At 41.8% G+C, this 23586-nt stretch overlaps 1 protein-coding gene across 1 annotated transcript; it reads right to left on the reverse strand.

Annotated features, from left to right (window-relative positions):
* LOC110433300 (proline-rich receptor-like protein kinase PERK9) lies at nt 12020–12397 on the reverse strand. Its single transcript, XM_021455116.1, has one exon. The coding sequence runs from the start codon at nt 12395–12397 to the stop codon at nt 12020–12022; it is 378 nt and encodes a 125-aa protein (XP_021310791.1).

Raw genomic sequence — 23586 nt, forward strand, 5'->3', positions numbered from 1 at the left:
TTGTTATCTGTTCTCTGCTCCTGTCATTGCCATTGTTGGATGGATTGTGCTCCGCAATCTGCTGCTATATGTTTTCTGGTGGATTTGGGTCAGAATGACTCAGTTCCTCATCCAGATCTTAGGATACAAATGAAACCAATGGTATAATGACAGGAAACTCCTGAGACTGGATTGCTGAAATCCTGTGGTGAATCTGACCATGGATTGCAACCATTCCTCTGCATCTGCATTTCGATCCTGATGAATGAGGCGGTCGTTGGAGCGATATCAGAGTGGGCTTTGTTTGTTCATGGCCTCGTGAGGGGAGGACCGGAGGAGGAAGAGGAACAAACAACAATGGATTCTTTTTGGACGTTTGCTGATACGGCCTTGCTGTGTTGGAACTTGTGATTTGCTGTTTTGCAGTTGGTTGGCTCCTTTTGGTGGTTTGTGATTGTGATCAAGCGCTAAAAGTACTCCATTGTGATGATGGAATAGTTAAACTCCCCGGTCTCTATTATTATCAAGCCACCTGTGGTTGACATGGGAAATGACAAGGCGCGCGTGTGGAGTGAGCCAAGTTGGCTTGTTTTTCTCACATGGTAAATCAGTCGAACAATATTTTTAGCTATGGTTTTCAAACCAGCAAACAGGCTCACGAATCGCTTGGAAACAGTTGCGTTGCGTCCTTCTCAGTTTCGCTTGGAAATGTTTAGTAGCACAAATTTCTTTTCTTATTGACAGAGGTTGGTAGATAGCACAAAGATGGCAAAATATGCTGTGTAAATTATATCTCAGGTGGAAATTTGAAAATCAATTTAAAAATTACATCTTTTGTGGAAATATTTTTTCAAAAAAAAAAACCTTTTGGTGGATACGGAGCCTCCCAATGTTTTACTCGTGTTTTAGTGGTGTCAAAATTAAATCTATGAGAACCACAAGAGACATGCTTTTATGTCGCGGATGACTGTTTTCTTGACTGACATGAAAAAAAAGCAGCGCCACACACACAAAAAAGCTTAATCTTTCCACTAGGCCGTTTCGTGCAGCTTCCTTTTGTTTTCCTGCATGCTGATTTCGCACCCTCCTCAGCTTTGGTTTGGTTTTCGAATTATTGATTGACAATGTGATGCGCATTCCCCCCAAAAATACTAGTAAGCAAGCATGAGAGTTGAGAAAGATACAGCTGAGCGTCACTAACCCGCTGCAAAGGAAAAAGATTACGTGTGAGCTAATGGTGTGTACCCCCCTTTGAGCCGACGGCTTTTGCCACTTTTGTGGTGTATCCCAACTGTCCCTTGCCCTGCTGCCCCAGCGGTTTTCTGTTTGGACCTGAATGAACTCCGGCCGGCAGTTTTTTTTTTAAATTTATTTGTGGCTGGCTGTGGCTGCTGCTTTGTATCTTGAAGATCATGTTTGCGCAAGGAGAGCCTGACAACTGCTCTGTAGGAGTATACTCTATCTGCAGCTATCTTTTTTTGGCACAAATAAAGAAGATTTCTGATGCTCCTAAAATAAAAAAAAAACAAGATTTCTGATGCTCCAGCAGTTGCTGTTTGAGCCTGAACTCCAACGTTTTTTTTTTTGTGTGGTTATTGTGGCTACTGGCTACTGCTTTGTACTATCTTGGAGATCATGTGGGCAGGCGCTCGGACTGATAATCATCAGACAGTGCTGCTGGTTATATTGAGATCATGTTCGTTAAACCTTTTGCTAAGAAAAATAACAGAGATTTCATTTCACCCTCTTTCTAAAACACCTGGGAAATGAGGTCTCGGCCGGTGCCATTCTAACGTTCCTTGCCGCGCCGACGGGTTCGGAACTTCGGATGGGTAAACCGCCGGCGGCGGCGGCGGCGGAGAAGTTTCATGCCAACGGTTTTTACAGGGCTTCAGGCCACGTCATGGGCTCATGGGCCAGACAACCAGGAACGCAGGCCCGTCTACCCTATTAAACCGAACACTGAGCCTCATGGGCCGTAGGATTTGGTCAGGTCACGCTTGCTTGAGAATTGGTTGGCCCATACATGCATGCATGCTAGCTGTTACATTGTTCATCAATGCAAGCCTGCAAATAAAGCAAAGCGTCAAAAAGAATGTAAATCTCACCTCAAAGAGTCAAAAACATCTTTAATTTAACTAGACTTATAGAAAAAATATATTTTTTAGCGATCATGCCTAGGCATGTTTTGCATTAAGCAGAAAGGAGTTTTGTTACAAAGCGTTTGGGCGACGACAATCCCAGGTTACCGAAACTCCAAAGAAGTAGACCTATAAAGGAAAAATATAAGCATTTATGTTTTTAAATATACTTATCGTAAAAGTATATTACATATATTTAATCTAATAATATTTATTATGCATCATAATATTAGTACAATATATATATATATATAGATCAAAATTTATATTGTTTGATTTCTCAGGGAAGCGAGAGTTTTATTTTATTGTTTTTGAACGGAAGGTGTATGCTACCATGTCCAATCCATATAGCCAGCCGTGTCAAACTCGAACACTAAGCAAGAATTCCTCTTGTTTGGAAAATACATGGCGCCGGTCAAGGTGTGCACATGTTGTGCAGTAGCGATGCAGAGCTAGCAGCCATTGCTGACGACAGGACGACAGGAAGTGCCAACATGTCACGTGGACATGCAGAGACCTAGAGGTCCAGCAAATATGCTTGCTCCATGCATGTCTTCTTTGATTCTTTCGGCCGGCCGGCCGGTGATGGGCCATATACATGGAGCCCTCCGTAGCTAGAATGAGACTGGCATCTGATTGCTGGAGAACATACAGTGATACACAGACAAAGAAACATCAAATCAGTAGGTGCATGGGCTTAATTGATTTCCATCTTTTTCAATTCATCAGCAGCTCTCCAGCTTATATAAATTCAGTAAAGGGGTATTGCTTCCCATACTGTGTGGAGTCTGTGTGATTAAAATAACAAACAGATAAAAAAATGCTTTTGAAAACACATCATAATTAAACAAAGATAGGCATTTTGGTATATATGCTGAACCTTTTCAACCTTTTTACTTTGCCTATACAGGCTACAGCTGTAGATACTTAGATTTGGTTTCTGGGAATAATTGTATTCATGTTTTTCAGGTATATAGGATATCTAAAATGTGCTAGATAGAAAGAATTTACCCAAAAAAAGTTGTTCAAGGGAGTATAGCTAAGTGGTTGCGTTTAACTTACTAACTTGACATCTGTGTGCTAGTTATTGAGTTACCAAATAATAATGCCAATAGGAAAGAATGAATCAAGGGCAATGTTCAGTAATTAGTTCATTTGTTCATCTTTCAGTAATCATCACCACAAATCTTCAGAAAATAAACACTAGCAAAATGTAGGTAAAATGGATTTCAAGAGCTAAGAGAACAGCGTCTACTCTTACCATATATTAGCAGTGCAATTAATTGGAAAAATTATATTCAACCTCGATCACCACCGTCACTCAGCAGTCAATGCAAGAATATTGCAGTTGTGGCTAACCATCACTCAGCAGTCGCCGCATTGTGTAGATTAAACTTGCCTGAGTAGTCCTGATGCGTGACGCCTCTCAAGTCTCTAAGTCGCACCCTACGCTATCTGAAAACCCTAGCCTATTCAGATTCTCGTCAGACGTCACTGCCATATGCATAACCACGAACCCCCTACCATCCTAACAGCGCATGCGATGCCTACACAACAAACCTGTCAAGGGACCAATTAATCGAAGCTATATATAGATAGATAGATAGAGACGCGCTGCTAGCACGTACGTATACCAAACGAAAATCCTTTATCAGCAGTCAGCAATCAATCAGATAGATTTTCTCCAGCTCAAAAGTTGCACATGCCATCTGCAGGCCTGCTGTGATCAATCGATCAGCCATCCCAGCAGCTGTCCATATCGACCAGCCACGCCGCTTCCTCCTCCTTCTTCCTCCCGGCGGCTTTTCACGATGATGGCGATCATGTCGCTAGGATTCTTCTTCCTAGCAGCGTTTGCATCCGCGGCAAGGCTGGCGCCATGGACCGGAGGCGGCGGCGATGATGGCGGCCACCGCCACTCGGCGGCTGTCCTTATGGCGCCAGCTGGTGCTGCTTCTATGTCGCCGACGACGGCGATAGTACGACGACCACCAACAGGCGAAGACGACGGCGTGCTCTCTCCGCCACCGGCGGCGCCGGATACGGTGTTGAGCAGCGTACACGTTGGTGGTCAGTGGGCGCCGACGACGGGCCACGCGGCGGTGAGGCCGCGTCGGCTGGTTCGGCTGCCGCCGTCCGGCCCGAGCAACAGGGGGCACGTGTAGATGTGGAGCAAGGCTTCTTGGCGGGAATTCGCATGGCCCATGCGTGCGAGCATCATTAACAGCCCGGGATGTATAGTATACTCTGATCTGTGTGCTTCTGTTTATCTGATCGTCGTCATGAATACTAGTATGTATCACAGATGTGCACATATATATACAGTGTCAGTGCAAATTTTATCAATGGTTTATACTACTGGATCATAGTATTAGTCGAAGCTTAATTTTTACTCTATGATCATATTATGCTACCACCATGGTGTTTCATCAGACAAGAAAATACAGGAACGAAGCAAGATACTCCCCATATCTGAACGTAAAGTAAATATGGTGTGTTGTTTTCCGTGACCGATGCGTATAATCACGTTTTTTTTCCATCCATAAAGAGAAAGAGGAAGTTACCACGCAAGATCCCTGCAAAGACTAGTGTCAGAAGAAAGATCACTAACAAAGTTCAAACTTATGTTATAAATAATAGCATGAAAACAATTGACTACCAAACGCAACTGGTAACGGTGTGTGACATTGTACATCACAATTTAGCTCCTGTCTGTATGTAAGCATGAACACAATGGACTTCACGCAATGCTGACCTCTAGACCCAGAATGCGAAGTTTGGTAATTCTCACCAATCCAATCCATCCTTATTTTCGGTATGGGCTCAAAACAAGACTAGGCTCGGCCCATTTTGCGAGGTAGCAGTTGTCAATGAAGCCGTCGTCGTGTCACAGCTGAGAAGATAAATACGTTTTGGAAAAAATATCTCTCTTGCTTATATATATATATATATATATATATATATATATATATACACACACAATGGATATGGATAACCATGTCAAACTCGTAAATAAGTTTGAATTTACAAGTCGCCAAGTGTCCACCGAACGCACTTTAAGTTTGGCTGAAGATGCGATCGATCCTGATTGCTACGGCCTTGTTTAGTTCTAAATTTTTTTGGAAAATCGATACTGTAGACAAATATTGTCCAATCATAGATTAACTAGGCTCAAAAAATTCATCTTGTGAATTACGATTAAACTGTGTAATTGGTTTTTATTTTCGTCTATATTTAATACTTCATGCATGTGTCTAAAGATTCGATGTGACGAAGAATCTAAAAACATTTGTAAAATTTTTTGGAACTAAACAAGGCCTAAAAGTTCAAATGCGCTAACACATCAATGCCGTGAGAGGAACAGCCAAGTTTCTTTTCAAGAAACTGGAGATCTGTAGTAGGTGTGCTGGTGCTGGTGTTTGGAGACGCTAATTTGTTCCAGCAATCTTGTGCGAATGGACAGAGAAGAAACAAGAAAGAGGTGCTACTATACCGGCCTATTTTTTATCAAATTAAAGAAAAAATAGTGATCGTTCATTGTCAGTTTGCTTGTCACCAATGATGAAATGCAGTTTCTGAACTCTGACGAATTGGGTGCGCTCTGCCGCGTAGGTAGCACTCAAGTCATTGCCATCCATAATGTTCATTGGTAGCACTCCGTAGCACTATTCATAGGAACAGTAGCTGACACTCTGACAAGCAAGTAGGCTAATTAGTTCGTAAATTTTTTTAGATTTGGCTACTGTATCTCACTTTCATTTGTATTTGCTAATTATTATTTAACTATAGACTAATTAACTAGGTTTAAAAAATTTATCTTGTAAATTACATATAAACTGTGTAATTAATCTTTTTATTTATATTTAATACTTTATATATGTGTCTGAATATTCGATGTGACGAAAAATCTTAAAAAGTTTTGAAAACTAAGCAAGGTTCTTAGCCAATTGTCCACATTTATATCATCACTTGCCGTACGTACGTGTGTGTAGGGCACATCACTATATATCATATCAGCACTTGACCTACGTGCACGCGTGTACGTATATGTGTGAGAAAGAGAGATTTGCACGCACTACCTTTTGAATGTGCATTCGGCCGGTCGATTGCAAAAAGTAAAGTCAACTCACTGAGAGGTCCACATGCCCGCACCTACTCCATCACCACTTAGAGTGTACTACTGCTAGGCCTTGTTTAAATTCAAAAACTTTTGTTTAATACTTTCATTAATTTAGACGCGGTAGCACTGTCGTTTAATTTAGATATTATAACACTTTCGTTTGTATTATGGACTAACTAGGCTCAATAGATTTGTCTCGTAAATTACAAACAAACTGTGCAATTAATTATTTTTTTACTCTATGTATGTGCCACAAGATTCGATGTGATGAAGAATCTTAAAAAGTTTTTTGATTTTGGAGTGAACTAAACAAAGCCTAAATCAGTACTGCTCTCTCGATCCCAACTTATAAGATGTTTGACTTTTTTAACTCTAAGTTTGATCATTTGTTTTATTTAAAAAATTTATACAAACATAGTCAAATTTAAGTTATTTTTTGAAAAACTTTTATTAATAAATGAAGCCACGACAAAAGAAGTGATGTTTTATGCATTTTTTGAATAAGATGAGTGATTAAATTTGGTGTCCAAAAGTTAAATGTTTTATAATTTGAGATAGATTGAGTACTCATTAAGTCACTTGTTCTTTCTGAAAACGATTATCTTCTTTTTAAAGAAAAAACAGAAAAGAACAAGTTCGCACTGTGCGGTTGCTGATTAACTTGTCACATTCCGCGCAAGAGTCTATTTGCTTGGCCAAAAACTAATGATTAAAAGTATTATTTATTAATTTACTATAATACAAAAATATTATGGAATGACTGATAAATTTAGCATATACAAATCCAGGATTGAATTTGGCAGGCCTGATACCTTCCTGGATATTACCGGATGACGTCAAGTTGCCTGGCACGGGCCCAAAATCATAAGTCCCAGCCTCCCACCCAATGAAAAATGGGTGTCCCCTCCTTTTCTTTGCATCGCAATATTTTTTTGTTAAAAATTACACAACACACACTCATCTCTATAAATACACATACGAAAACTCTATCCCTATAAGCATCTCTAAAAGACTAAGCTGGCAGACACGAGATTCAGCATAGCACCATTAAATTCTAAAATAAATCTAGAAAAATATGGTGAAATACTTGAACCCGATGGACAGATCCCACCACGAAGAACCCAGCCAGCTGATCTCAAATATATTAAAGATTTACGCATCTTTTGTATTAAGATCGATAGATATTGAAAGTTATATCGATGTGCCATAGACATCTTTTGTACTAGGAAAAATGTTGTTATACAATCGGCCCCTCTCTAGCATAATAAGATCATGGGTTACTAGTCACTAATCATGCTACCTAGCCAATATCAGTGGGCAGACACTCTTGCCTGCGGGGCGCCTCACTAGCTTTCCTTGTGAGTCAGGGAAGAGTTGTCACTAGCATACAACTAATTAATCTGGATTAATTATTTTCGACTAGCAGGGTTAATTGGTTCAACTTAACATGATTTTTTTTTCACGCTGCTGATGCCACATGTTAATATACGAAGGTCGTGATCGCTAGCTGCTTTCGTAAATAGTCGTAGTCGTAGAAGATGCTCTGCAAATGAAGTAGAAGAAGACACGCACGGAGATTGGCTATACATGGCTTACAGGAAGCCTCTCGGACATATATATGCATCATGCATGGCCAATGAATTTTGCCACTACTCTACCAGGTGCAACGTACAGTACAGTAGGCCAATGAATTTTGCCACTACTCTACCAGGCAGCACAGCAGCAATTGCATTGCAATCCCGTCGCCAACCAAAATTTGGCATGCAATTTGCACGCACGTACCACCACTTTCCTCGTACCGTCGTGCTGCGTGGAACTGTTGTACGTTCTCTGCATCTGCATCTGCAGCCCTGCTGCATTATTTGTGGCCGCGCCGGCTGCATGCAAATGACATTATATATATTGGCGTGGGTCAATACAGGTCCACGCTACACGAGTGTGCAAATGCAGGTGCAGGGGTTCCCAGTAGTGCCGGTCTGGCTAGTGGCTGCGATGCATGTCACCTCTGGCTCGCCAGAAAGTCCAAGCAACAGGGAAAAATGCCCCGGTCATTAGATTTCAGGCTCTCGAATTTATTGGCACCGTTTATTAATATAATATTTTTCTCTTATAATAAATCAGCGTATAGTTGCTTTTTTCAGTGTATAAGTTCAAGCGAACATGCGTTTGAGAGAAAGACGACGAGGTCGAGGAGGCACTTATGTTTTTGGTTTTGTGAACGGAAAGGGAAAAAAAAAAGAGATGAAAGAAGATTCGTCGACGCACTTTGGAGAGTTGAAACTTTGTTCAGCAGATAGGAGAGGTGGCCGGTCTGCATGCAGGCGGATATAGATGCATATACGTTTGTGCTCGCCACACTCCCCTCTCGATAGCAACTGCATGCGCTGACTGAAATCTGAATGTGATCCATGAGATGCACCACGTACGGGAGACAAAGTGCAAGCACGCAGCCGTCCGTGTAAAATATCTGCCCGACCTGGGTAGGCTCGATCAGTCCGGAGATATTTCTTTTTGACTACTATGTCCGGAGACTTCGTGTTTGTTTGTTTGTTTGTTTGTACAATAACGTAACTAACATTGGATGGCATCCTCGCAGCGTTGTGCAATCGGCCATAGAAATAGAAATTGATTTCTAGAAGGTGGCGGACATAAATAAGTACTCTCATTCACTTATAGAAATATTTTCAGAAAAATCGCAAAAAAAAAATAGAAATTATTGGCACGAAAAATTGACATGCCCAAGTGCATGATCGCGCAATCGTAGCGTGCATGTCTTGCGCGAGGATTTATTTGAGAAGTGGAGATGTACGGACTAAAATTTACAATCTTCACAAAAGTGTCACGCTCCACAGTATCATCTATCCGTGTTTAAGATGTTTGAAATATTTTAATTTTTTAATAATGAATATATAGACGATAAGTTCCAGTTTCTTCTTCCGATAAGTAGACCTCACTACTGTTGCTGTCACAATTAGACCGTGATTGATCCGTGTTAATTATCTAGTACAGTGGCTTAAAAGCTAAAAGTGCAAGGAGAGACCACACATTGAATGGTTCTCGATCGAATTGCTATGAATCGTGTCAACTCGACGTGGACATCTCCTCTCAAGCCCGGCATATGCACAAAAAAGTCACGCTACATTCTTGGTCTTGCTATGTTTATCCATTCGTGATTGGCCATTTCAGTGTAGAAAGTTGGGGATGTGATTATGTGATGTTTCTACTTGTGCACAATGCCCGCTTTTCACCGCAACCGTCTGTTCGTTTTGTATGCACCTGCATATAATTTGTTCGTTTTGTCATGATAGATAACCTGTGATGTTGGCATGTGTGACAATTATTGGTGCTAGCTAGCTCTTCTCTATCGTTGTGTTCAAACTAAGGCCTTGTTTACTTCACCCCGAAAACCAAAAAGTTTTCAAAATTCTCTGTCACATCGAATCCTGCGGCACATGTATGAAGCATTAAATATAGACGAAAAGAAAAACTAATCACACAGTTTGACTGTAAATCGCGAGACGAATCTTTTGATCTTAGTTAGTCTATGATTAGATAATATTTAGCACAAACAAACGAAAGTGCTACAGTGCCGAAATCCGAAATTTTTTCGGAACTAAACAAGGCCTAGAGGTTTTCTTAGATGCATTGGTGAGAATGCAATAAGAATCTCTTCTTCAAAGGTGTGTTCGAACTAAAGACTTATTTAGATATGCGTTTGTGAATGCAATATTTCTTATGTGTTGAACAATTTGGACAACAAAAAAAATGATCGAACTGAATTTCAAAGGACTTCAAATGAACTTTGAAGATTGGAAACTGCTCTTTACCAAAGAAATCTCGTTGCTCTCTCAAAGGGCGGAAGTCAAGATTTTACACAGCTTTTAACTCACGGGTCCAAAATCTTTTAAATTGTTGATTGACAATTATTTCCTTTCTTTCCTTCTTTGTTTCTTGAATTTGAACGACACTTTTAATTCTTAATTATAACTGTAGGAGCCAGGCCCATTCAGATTGCTCAAAAAAATGGACATATATATGGATGGAGAACATTTACAACGGCGGAACCGGAAGAGAGCCGTGACGAGCCTCACATCCCAGAACAAACGACACAATTAGACATGCTCTACCAATGAGATAATAGCCCGTTGCTACCAAGCCTGCTAGATACACCAAAAAGGAGAAAAAAATGGCTTTTCTTTTGACATCTCCATACATGATTTGTTTTTTCAAGAGGTTGGAACTCATGGTAGATTAATAATTTTCCAAAATTCCTGTGAAATAAGGCATTCTAAATTTTGTAGGAATTATAAAGGTTGACTCCCTTTTTTTTTCCCAAAGAGCTTAAATTTTTCCTGTCTTATACAATTTATAATGGAGAGAGTAGGATTTGACGGCTATGAAATTACTTGTTTTTGCCAAAAAAATAATTCCAAAGGAGACCTTATCTGGAGGGCAAAGTTAGCTTCTTCACAGAGGTTGAACCGATGATTGATGCGTTTGTTGGGACATGCCCAAGGCAGAATGTAAGCACGTTGACTTAATGCATTTTTCTAAAAGGTGTTGCGGTGCGTATAGTCCTTTTTGAAAAAAAAACATTACCTCCGTTCTATTTTATCTAGCACGTACATATATAAGATTCAAACTTCAAAAACTATAGCTAATAATTTTTAGCTATTATAATACAAACTTAATATTATTAGATTTATAAGAAATTATACTATCCAGTGATTATAAGTTTATAACCATAAGTAATATAATATAATATAAAGTAAATGAACGATTAAAGTGTAATCTAGGAGATCATGTCATTCTAAGTTGCGCCAAATAAAATGGAATGAAGGGAGTATCGCATTTTGAGAAGTCAAATAATTTTTGATTTAACTAAAAAACTATAAAAAATACTAATATCTATGATACCAAATTTATAAAAGTATATCTTCATTGTATATCTATTGAGAATCATAAATACTAATAACTATAAAGTTAGTTAAATTAAGAAAATTTGACTGATCAATTCAAACCCAAAACAGCGTGCATCTCCTTTTGGGAAGGAAGGAAGGTGGTGTTCATTAAAAAAAAAAGGAAGGAAGGTGGTACTTAGCACTCCATGGATATGCACGTACGTAGCAGTAGCAAATTGAAGAAGCATCATCAGCTGTTGCCATTGCCGGTGAACCCATCGATCATCGCTAGCAATAGCAATGCACGCACGCAACATGACGGGCATCGATTCAAGGCAAGCAATAACCGAAGAGAAGAATTAATAAAATATACCCAAGGAAAGAGACGATGTGTTTGGCGCCACATGGAAATGGAAACCTCAAAAGGATCGGATCATCAGGTATATATCGTTAATTTCATTTTCCGCTGGGATGATGGGAACTCAAAAGGGGGAACCCACGTGAAAACGTCGACAAGCTTGAACATGTTTTTCGCAACATTCCACACCACATCAGGATCAACCAGAAAGTGCCATGAAGAAATCGACAATATATAACCAAAATTGTCAAGTTTAGCCTATATATATATATATATAAAAGTGTCTCATCTGAAATTAAACTCCGGTCCACATGTATGTGTGTGGCATACTGGCTTGGCATGTGGGAGATCTCTCTAGCTTTGTTGTGAAACTGAAACTGAGATTACAAATTAAGTAATAATGAAGAATATAATAGTACGCACGCATGGTTAGTAGTTGTTGGCAGAAGAGGTGGCGAAGATGATTGGGCGGGCGTGGAGGTACGTGGAGCAGGAGCCAGGAGCCACTTGCTAGTAGTAGCTAGTGGCCGACGCCGGGGCTGGGCACGGAGCCGAGCATCCGGCTGCTGCTGCGGGGAGCGGACGCTTCCTCAATGGTGGTGGTGGTTGGCGGCGGTGGCGGCAGCAGCGCGAGCGGGGGCGGCCTTTCTTGCACCGACGCTGACGCAGCTGGTGGTGGTGTGGATCCGGAGCCGCTACTGCTCGGACTCGTTGTCGTCGTCGCCGGCGGCGTCGTTGACTCCCGCTGCTGTACACGTCCCTGATGACCATCGGTCGGCGTCGTCCTGGCCGCTTGCAGCTGCGGCAGCATAGACGACGCCAGGACGAGGAGCGCGACGAAGACGACGAAGGCCGCGGCCGTGCGGCGGCGTAGCGACGACGTCCACGACGGAGCCATGGCAACTGGCGAGGTGCGTGCGTGCCCTTCTTCTTGTCTGGCTGCTGGTAAGGCTCGATGAGCTTGAGCTCCGGTGGGCCTGCTACGTGCGTGTCGATCTGTGTGTTGGCTTGGTGTACTAGCTATGTATATGGAGCACTTGCAGGGATGAATGTGAGCGACGTTGCATCACAGCATATACTGTATTTATAGGGGTGTGGTGTGTCCAGCGCCCGTGTCCGTGTGCGTGTGCAGTGCAGGCAGAGAAGCTGGGAGCCCGCAAGCATTTCCGGGGAGACAAGACTCACTCAATGCAAGAGGCAAGCCCAGTACAGTACAGTACAGTACAGTACAGTACAGCATGCAGAGCCTCGTCTCGTTGCGTTGCTCTGAAGTCTGCATTATATTATTATTCTGCTCCTTTGTCATTGGCGTGGTCAAACTGCACTATAGTTGGATTTGGATGGACAATACTACGTATATCATCAAATAAATAAATAAATAGTAATTAAATAGAATCGCTGTAGGAATTTGGCAGCATGCAGTGCAAAAATAAACAAGCTAGGGATTCGTTCGTTCGTTCGTTCGTTCATTCATTTTCACATCACATGGCGTCCGTGGAGCCCTCGCGTAAGTTAATGACGCTGTCAATTCCGGCCATTCCAATCTCCAAAGCTGTCCAAGTGGCCGTACCGGCCGTACTCATATAGTATATTTTGGGGTCGTCGATCGGTACCCACCGAATCCAAGTGTGCGTGCGTGCGCAGTGCAAGAGGACAAGCCTCGACGTCGTACGGAGCCGCGCGCGCGCCACGTGGAAGGTTTAGAGCAGGACACCACCGCTGGGCGCTGGCAGCAGTCCATCCAGTAGGTTAATTAGCTAGCTAGGTCAAACAACACGTACGTGTGCTGGCTAGCAGAGGCAGAGCTAGCTAATAATAACCATATGCATGGATGCCACTAAGACACGTACTACTCCTATATGTACTGTAATAAGGTTAATGTAATAATGTTGCCGGCGGCGATCGAACTGATGAGGACTCATTAGGCATGCATGGCATCGCATCGCTCAGCAGCTCTCTCGATGGATCCATGGACCTTGTCCAATTGGCCATGGCCATGCATGCATGGCGGCAGCTGCCGTCGTCTGTCAGAGGAGTGAACAACGAAGCTACCTTCAATTTCCTCTGGTTCAGGTAGCAGACGACGGAGCATGCAATTTCCATATGCGATGGATGGAGATGCTGGACGGCCGGGCCTGAGAAGTCGTGCAGGTTAGGTCTCAGCTGGAGCTTGCATTGGAGGACGAGGCTGGAGCGAGCTCATACTTACGTGTACGTCTGAATGCAAGTTGGGATGGGAAGCTGGCTGCTGTACGTGCTGCACATCTCCATCGTGACTAGTCCGTCCTCTACTGTCCGCTGGATCACCAGCACCTGCAGGCCGGCAAAAAGAATCGCGACTTCTGAATCTTTTTTTTACTACTCGTATTTCCACAAAGACGACTAGTCAGCCGCCGTGCTGAATCGGTCAAGGCTGAGATCGATCGATCGAGGATTTTCTGGCTCACCCCCGTCGTGTGCATGCTCTTGAGCAATTCGTAATCAAGGTTGTTTGTGATGAAAAAACTACGAAGAGCATGCATACGCATGTTGCCAACTAGTACTACTCTAGTAGCTTGTTGTGGAAGTCGCATCTAGTAGTACCTTTTGCGTTGCTGGAAGGCAAGCAACAGGCCTTATTTAGTTCCGAAAAATTTTTGGTTCTGGGTGTCGTAGCACTTTCGTTTTTATTTAATAATTATTATCTAATTATAAACTAATTAGACTTAAATGATTCATCTCACGATTTACAGTTAACTGTACAATTAATTTTTATTTTCGTTTATATTTAGTACTTCATACATGTGCCGCAAGATTCGATGTGACGGGGAATCTTGAAAAAAAATTTGTTTTTGGGGTGAACTAAACAAGGCCTGATTTACCGTGTCTCGCTTACTCTCTCCTCCATGTAATAAGCCATGACAAAAAATATTGTTCGATGATTTTTTATGAGAAAAAAACACTGTTGAATAGTTGGCAGATTCTACTGATAAGTTCAAACAAATAGACTAACCTAGACACATATATCTATCTATTTGTCCTGAAATCACTACTACGTAGTATATATATAAAGTACATACGGCACCCAGAATCTCGTGCTACGACGATACTATTAGTAGCAGTGATGAAGCCAGAGAAAATTGAAAGAAGGTGTATATACCTTGTGGGTGCAAATATTTTTGTTGTGGAGAATACATATATGATGAAAATTTAGTGATTATGACTCATGTTCAAAATTTTAGGGAGTGCATCTGCACCCCTAGGTACACTGCAGCTTCGCGCGTGACTAGTACTGCATGCATGTGAAAAATGTACTACCACACTCCACGATGAACAAACGTTCAACTGACGGCGAGTGTTGATGCACGCATTTTAATGCCCCGTACATCCTTCTACGTGAAAAGGCAGAATGCCGGCCAAATTGTGTGTTATGCACACGACGACGGAAGCTCTCGCTCTTACGATATGTAGTACTACACTACTGCTCCAAGGTAAACTTGCTGTCCCGGTTTCCGGCGCCATGCATTTCATTTGAGTGGCAAAGTGCGTGGTACCCCAAAATTTCCTCATGATGTGCGTGTTTTTCCCAAAAGAAAAAAAATCAGGGCAAGAAACCTGCCAGTCCTCAAATTAAGGTCACTAATTTTTTATTTGAGGACTCCTAATTTTGAGGGCCTATTTTCTAGGATACACTCCGCGAGGAGCCCTCAAAACAGGGTCCTCAAACTTATTTCTAGTAGGGAATGGCATGTTGAACCTGTTTATCATCCTATGTATCTTCTTCTTTGTTGACTAACTTGGCCATGTCTAGACAACTCGCTGGGGAGGGAGCTATCCAAGAAGGGAACTAGAGGGAGCTGTCACACCCCAAAATTTCTGATTTTGGGTTGTGCATAGAAAACACTAAACAAATAAAATAAATTTAATATTTGTATAAGATTTGCCAAGTTTAGTTGAATTAGTGTAAATTAGTTCTAGAAAAAAAAATGAATTTCCAAATTGTCTTGAATTATTCCCGACAGGCTTTTGCTTGGTGTGATGTGATATTTGTTTGGTACCTGACTTTGTGTTTGAGTGTACGGAGTTTTCAAAAATAGGTTTAGAAATCATCACCCTAGCTAATCCTTCACCTATAGATTTTGTTCGATCTTAGGCTTCCAATTTGCTCCTTGCACATAACGTGATGATATAATATAGTATAAAATAATGATCCTCTGAAGGAAGCAATCGACTGCTCTTAATTTTCTTCTTTATTTAATTAGATGTTGGTTTTCTTCTAGTTTAGTAGTTTCCTTTCCTTGTATCGTTGATGATCTCTCCCTATCTAAGATGTAGGACGTGCACGTCAAGGACTCCATCTCAATTTCGATGACTACGTTTGCCATATGACCATCGCTAGTTTATATTAATAGAAAGCCTGGTCGTCGTTTCTTTTCTAAACCCTAAAACCAAGCCAATCAATCATGATCAAGCTGCCGCTCCTGTCTTTGATATCGACCTGCGTTCAATCTCGCCGAGATCAGCAAAGCAAAAGGAGAAATCGTCTATGAGAGGGCTTTGCCAAGCTGCCATCGAGCTATTCTACATAATTGCTCCCGCCCCGCCAGCCAAGGCTCGATTCATCTATTCAGCAACATCTGATGGGGACCGAGCACCATCGTGATCGAGGCTATCAGGCTATGGCTTTCTAAGTTACAAGCTTCCTATTGCCGTTGCTGGTGAAGTTCAGTGGCCTACGCAAGATGTTTGTCGACTCCGGACAGCGATGAAGTATTCTATACCACAACGTGGATTCTTCCTATGAAGACGTACAGAGGTTTCTATGCTAACATGATGCACCGCTGGAGAATCCTGCCAACATGAAGCCGTCGTGTTGCTGTCGCCCTAGCCATATCAGACTTGCTCTTCAACGTAATCTGCTCCTGTTGCTGATAATGTACACGGCGCTGTCTGCTGTCTCTCCTCGTCCGCAGCTCCGTTGCCGCCCTCAGTCCGGTGTCGATCCGCCCGTCGTCCTGCTTTCCATCTCCGCTTCGTATCTATCTGCGAAATCTCTACTGGTGAGTTTGTTTTCCCCGCATCAAATCGTGGTCGTAGGCTTAAGTTTCATGCTCGCTGCTGGCAATGGCTGGCCGCCATGAGTGTGCTCTGCTCCAATTAGTTTCCTTGATGATGTCATGCTGATCATATGATGATGACACCTGAATTTATGGCCATTTTTCTTTATAAAAACAAATCTAGAAATACAAAGAAAATACACTATCTTGTTTTAGCCATTAAATGCTCTTTCTAACCCCGATTTGATCCGTTCAAGTTGCGTTAGACTCATAGCAATGTAATCTACACGTTAGTGCTAGTGTTTTCATGTCACACATTTTCTATATATTGCTAAATATTTAATTGTCTAATATGCTTGTAGTTAGTTTTATAATTAAAAATAATATAGGTTTGTCATGTCTATCCTTTGTAATTATATGAGCATGAATTTAACTAATAGTAACTTGAATATGTTTTAATTATATTTTGCTTAGACAATCGTGATATATACCATAAACTTATTTTAGTGTTAGCATGTTATATTATTTTACAAGTTATAGTTTAACCGGCATAAACGATGTAAAATTATGTATGAATAAAATATGATCATATCCAACACTTATCATGTATAATTTGAATAGATGTTTTCACACGTTCTTTGAAAAGTTAAAGTTTACTTTGATTAAAATGATGTGTGCATGCTTATAATTGAAATATGATTATTGATTAAATAATAGACATGTTCATAAATAAGATATAATTAGATCCAATTTGTTTTTAAAGATTAAAATATAAATTGACTAATCTGAATTAGTAGGTTACAAATGATTTTTCTTAACTAAAACATATTAAGATTATAGTTGTTTCTTTTATAATATCCAAAACTTTAGGTAGTCGTTTCTTTTTATGATAATTTTAGTTCTGGCGTTTCTCGTAACCATAGCATCGAGCCGTGCCGTTAGTACGCTCTCTTTTAACGCTTTTATTTTGATTGATGTATTGTTCTTAGATATTTCTGTTTGTTGCTTGTATGTTTGCTTATGTGTGGTGTTTGCTACGAGTAGACGAGAACTGTATGTGAGCGCTGGGGGACAAAAGCTACAAGAAAGAAGACCGAAGGATTTCTATGAGCATTTAACCTTAAGTGGAAAGCAAGGCAAGTATAACTTGGGATCATCCTTGTTACCTATACACAATTAATACAATATTTATCATATGCATGTGTCCACCTTGATGACCTTAGCAAAATCATAGATGATTGTTATCCTAAATTCCTTGTTACCTATTTTGGATATGCATTTGGGTAGTTCTTGCTAGTGCTTGATTACTAATCCATGATCTTGTAACATGAATATTTGAATAAACAATAAACAATAAAATAAGCTTTCTAGCAACTTGAATATAAAGGGTGGAAAGAACTCTGGCTTTTGCTGGATTGATCTTGACCCTCCATAAGGACTTATCCTTTGGCAAAAGCTGGGACAACTCGTACAACCATGAGGGCTATATGGCTCTGGCTTTAGTCAAGTATGAGTAAACTTTTCTAGCTTGTTAGAGGTTATCCGAAAGGGCGGAGGGGCTGAACCGTTTTGGGTATAGTGCGAGCCCCTGTCCCTATGTGTATAGGCTGCGCGTCATTGTGCCATTCGGAAGGGGGGTATCTATATCTGCGCGCAAAGGAAACCTTGCGGCCCTAACATGTTAGACGAACCTTTGAAAGACTTCATAGTGAACCCTGCCGACCTTCCTTGGTAGTGGGTTAAGAGGCTGATCACCTCGGGCGAAAGGGTAAATCACGACTCATGGGTAAAGATGTACAACCTCTGCAGAGTGTTAAATCTGGTATACTAGCCGTGCCCACGGATACGGGCGGCCCGGAAAACTGACGGAATAGATGGACACTGATGAATGTGAATAATGATAATAAATGATGGTTTATTATGTTGTTTATATGTGTTATTCTTAATTCTTGTATACATTGATCATGTGGTTATGGGATTTATTATGCTACCTTGACATTTGCTATCCAATGATTAAACATGCTATCAACTATTAAAAGCTAAATGCAGTCAAACCAGTGTCCGCTATTTGAGCCTCATGAACCCCTGGTTATACTTGTTGAGTACGATATGTGCTCACTCTTGCAATTTCCCAACACCTCAGGATATGATAATGAAGATGACTGGAATGAGGATTACCGTTATGAGTACTAGGCTTGGAGTCAACCAGTCAATGCTGTCCCTGTGTGGAGCTTCCGTCGAGAGCGTTGTTTAATATTGTTATCATTTATGTGTACGACTATGTGATTTATTATGTTCCGCTATGTAATAAACACTGCAATGGTACATTTGAGATTTGTCTCCTTATGTGTGCGACTATTCCTGGGGCACATATGAGTCTTTTATGCATCCTATTTTGTTCTTAAAATATGGGTGTGACAGGAGCGCTCTCACCGCCAAGAGGACAAGGAGCAGATGGATCGGGGCGATCTCGTTGGGGATGTGGTGAGCGTAGTGCAGACGTGATGCGTCAAACGAGCTTGGATTCAACCGTCACCCTATGGACAAGGTCGGCCCTTGGCAACAGCCGTCGCGGTGGCCGCTGTGAGCAGTGCACGAGCATCATGTATCTTCGGCCCGACTGTTGCAAGCAGGGCATGGACGAGCAGCACCATGTCGGTGGGAGGGGCTCTCGACCACTGAGAGTGGAGGAGGAGGTCTGCTGGCCATGGGGATGCGAAAGAGGAGGCTACGTCGGTGAATCTATGCTCGAGCGGGAGGGAGAGACTGCCCCCAATGAAAATTTGGGGCATCCTCCAGGGCCCTGGAATAGAGATGGCAACGGGTACAAACTCGCTGGGTTTTGCCATTCCAAACCCATGCCCACGAAATAAAATCTGACAGTTAAAAAACCCATGATCCATCACGGGTTTAGTTTTGTGCCCAAACCCATGCCCGTTCGGGTCACGGGTACCCACAGGTCGGCCATGATATCAATAAAAATTAAACTTATTTCAAAGATATTTATTAGATATAAATATCTCATGTAGTTCAACTTTTTTGTAAGAAGAGAAAAATATTATAGATTTTAACTGCTTGTCTAGGTATCACTAAATAGTATAGATTCCACCACTCTCTCCTCTGGTTGGTGATATGAGACTAAAGACATTATGTTATGACTAATAACTAAAAATAAACACATGTGGGCTTGTTTTCCTTGTTAAGACCTAGGTAGACAACAATACCTCAAGCAAATGTGTCATGTATGGATACTTGTGTTTTGTTCTTTTCTCTATCTTTTCTAATACTAACTTAAAATTGTTTTCCATACCTTATTATCTAAAATTTATTTATACAAAGTGTGTGTGATATAGAGTAGGTGGGTAGATATAAACTACTTTGCTATCATGGATCGGGTTTACAAAACCCATGGGTTTACGAGTTTAGATACTACATTCCCATACCCATGCCCATAAACCCACTGGGTCTAGCTTTTTACCCATTAACAAACCCGTGGGTAAAGAAATCGATCCAAATCCATGCCCTAATAGGGTAAAAATCCATCAGGTTTCAAGTACCCGTTGCCATCTTTATCTAGGAATAAGGGCTGGAGGAGGATTTGTGTCTCCACCCAAATTAAATGGCTCTAGTATGGGTCCAATTGAAGTAATGCTATTTTTTCTTTTGTCTAGATAGTCGTATTTAGCTATCAGAACTGAAGTAGAGGGTCTGTTGATGTTGCTAATTTTTTTTTGTTCCTGTTATTTAAAAGAAAATCTCCATTTTGTTTATCAGACATTACGTTGTAACGTGTTCTCCATGCATCTTTGATTATAACAAACAAATTATATTAGGTTCAATTTGATATAGCTCTGACTTTTCCGAGCACTGCAGATTGGGAGTCATTTTTATCTTTCTTCTTAGACCAGTCTCAATGCATGTTTCATGAGAGTGTCATGCACATTAAATAGGGTGCCACATAAGCAAAATTGCTGACTTGGCAGGGTCATTAAATGAAGGAGTTTCATCAGATGAGAGATGAGTTTCATCCCCATGAAACTCTTGTGGCTCGGTTACCTAGTTTATAGTCTTGGTAACTGTGCCATGAAACTATGCATTGAGACTGGCCTTAAAATAGGGAGATGCTAATTTACAGGTGCCTGAAAAGTAATCAATCTCTCATGCGTGGTGCACAAGTTGGGCGAAAGCAGCAAGCAAGCAGCAGAGCTACGTCGCCTGAACAGGACTAAAAAAACCAGTCGCGTGATAGATAGGAATAGTGCTGAAAATAAGGTAGGAGCCGTGAAGCAGAAATTTCGCCGGTTTCTGGTTTCTCCGTGTAGGCGTGTACCGTAAACAAGGAAGCAAGGTCGTTCGGAGGTCCGAGCTGTGGATACATGCAGCGCCTTCCTTAATTGCTGACATGCTGTACTCTCCGTACCTAGCTACACTCTTGGAAGCAAAGCGAGCAGTCCCTCTCCGTCGCTCGCAATGCACGATGCATGCAGATGATCAATCTCTGCGTGCTGCATATGTCCCTGTGTTTCTCCAGATCCTCTGATTAACTTTATTAGTACAGTACATTTCGAGTTCGTGACTCCGTGACGGTCATTCTGAGAAGAGAAGCTCCCCAACTCTGAATCGATTAACTAGCCCTGTCCATGTCAGATTCACCGAATCAGATCGAGAATCCGGAGCTGATTGGCCACGGCCAGCTCTTCTGCCGACGGTACGGTGACTGGCCACTGTCATCGGACAGTTTTAGCTTCAAGTTATTTTTGCTACATATGCTCTCACTCGCTTCATCACTAGATTCGTATTTAAGAAGTGTACAAACACATATCTCAATATAAATCTGTATTAAAATGTATATTTACACACTTTTTAGTGGTTAAAGGAGTCGGAGCACATGCAGAAAAAAAAACTGCGTTAGCTTCCTTTCGGAATGTTCCTGCTGGCAGTAGTACAGTACTGGTAGCGATCGAGCTGGACCACGACTTTGCCGTATCCAACACATACGTGTGACTGGTCAGTTTTCTTCGATCGAGCCTGATGAACCTGGGAGGGCACTGGTCTCTGTCTCACTGGGAATGTCAAATTTGCCAGCGCCCAGAAAAACTAAGGTCTTGTTTAGTTCACTCTGAAAACCCTCTTGTCACATCAAATTTTGTGTCACATGCATAAAACATTAAATATAGACGAAAACAAAAACTAATTATACAGTTTAGCTGTAAATCACGAGATGAATTTTTTGATCCTAGTTAGTCCATAATTAGATAATATTTGTCAGAAACAAACGAAAGTGTTACAAAACTTTTCACTTTTCGAAACTAAACAAGGCCTAACGCTAGCTGCTGTCGATTGTGATTGGGTAGGAGACTAGCTAGGGACGACGAACGAGCGAGGCAGAGAGTAGCGAGCGAGCCTTCAAACGTCACCTTCAGCTCTGCTCATGGCAGCGATGGCGTCTCCGCCGTCGCTCGCGGCACAAACGCCAAGCACAGCCCACGCGCGCGCGCCTCCCGTCTGAGGTCACATGGCGCATTATCCTTCGCCGCCCAGCCCGTCGTCGTCTTCCTCGGGACGGTGCCCTTGCATCAGTGGCGGAGCCAGGATTTGAATCTTGGGTATTCCCTTACTGGTATTTAGTTGGCTACCACTCAGCTGTTGTCTCTAATCTTATGACCGACATAATGCGTCCTTGTCAGTCGCCATGTAGGCATAGCATAGAAACAGAGGCCGCACCCGCGCTGCACGCCCTGCGCCACTAGGAGCTCAGGACACTAGAAACCAGCAGTACTACCACCATGTCATGCTTGGTTGACTAGGGTTAGAGATTTAAGAATAAGGATTATAGAATTGCCTCCCACTTATGCCTCGTTCACTCAAATGAAAAAAGTACTTTATTATACATGTTGCCATGTGCATATTCTGATTTATCTTAGAAAAGAGTTTAGAAATAAGATATGATTTTTACTAATATTTGGTGGCATGAGTCAATATGTATGTGGTCTAGAGATAAATAATTAGGTTCGTATCCGAGAAACAACAAAATAGAATGATTTTAGCAATCGAACTAACATAGAACCTATGTGGAAAAAGGAATACAAAGATAGAGGCTAAAAAGAATGAGAGAAAAATTTTATTTGCTAAATATAAAATTCTAATATATTAAATATACATATATATAAATATACCTATATATACTTAGTGCATAAAAAAGTTGGGTATTTCTGGGAATACCAGGAATATCCTGCGTATCCGCCCATGCCTTGCATACGGTGTCAGTACTACTACTACCACCACGCACCGTGAGCTGGTCGCCGACGTGTGGCCACGCACGCACGCCTAGCGTATAAGGGCCCACATGTCAGAAAGCGAATGACTTGCAACTTGCATGTGGCATGTTTTGTTTTTCCTATTCCTACGTATCAAGAATCTAATACCATTGACCTTGTTTCGAAATTTTCAAAACATAGAAGTAGAAAATACATGAGACATTAGACTGTCTTGTTTGGCAACTTGAATCTTAAAGAAACGGAAAATAGTGGAATATGTTAGAGTTCTCGATAAACCATATAGGTCACTGCATTGGTTTGCATTGCAAACAAAAGATGGCTATGGCTGCAAAAAACAGAGCAAGACAGAGCCAGGAGGTAGCTAGCTGCTGATCACCGTTGCACCACAAGTGCATGCCTTCTTCAATCAGAGCGTCTACTTAGTACTTACACACTCCTCGGCAATGATGGAAGAGACACGCTCTTGAGGGAGGATTGCAGTCACGGACATTGCGCCATGGTTGTCGCAGCTGGTGTCCGGAAGAAGAGCGTGAGGAGGAGGCAGAGTGGGCATGGAGAATCGGAACTGGCCTGCGTCAGATCACTGGCGGTCTCCCGGTGCCTGCCATCGTCGAGTACCTACCTTCGCCTCTGGGACATCTTGGATTGGAGGAGGTAACACTCAAACTCAATGACCTCCTGACGGCACCTAGTTCTGCAAAGACGACGACATACAAGATGCTGCACGCCGGCGCCATCCCACTGCGCGGGCACGTACGTACGCCAGCTAGTGG

Source organism: Sorghum bicolor, chromosome 3 (genome assembly GCF_000003195.3).
Source record: "Sorghum bicolor cultivar BTx623 chromosome 3, Sorghum_bicolor_NCBIv3, whole genome shotgun sequence".
In the NCBI taxonomy this organism is placed as follows: Eukaryota; Viridiplantae; Streptophyta; class Magnoliopsida; order Poales; family Poaceae; genus Sorghum; species Sorghum bicolor.

What these genes read in the sequence shown, in the direction of transcription:
- LOC110433300 (XM_021455116.1), bottom strand. Translation starts at nt 12,397, where the DNA reads ATGGCTCCGTCGTGGACGTCGTCGCTACGCCGCCGCACGGCCGCGGCC.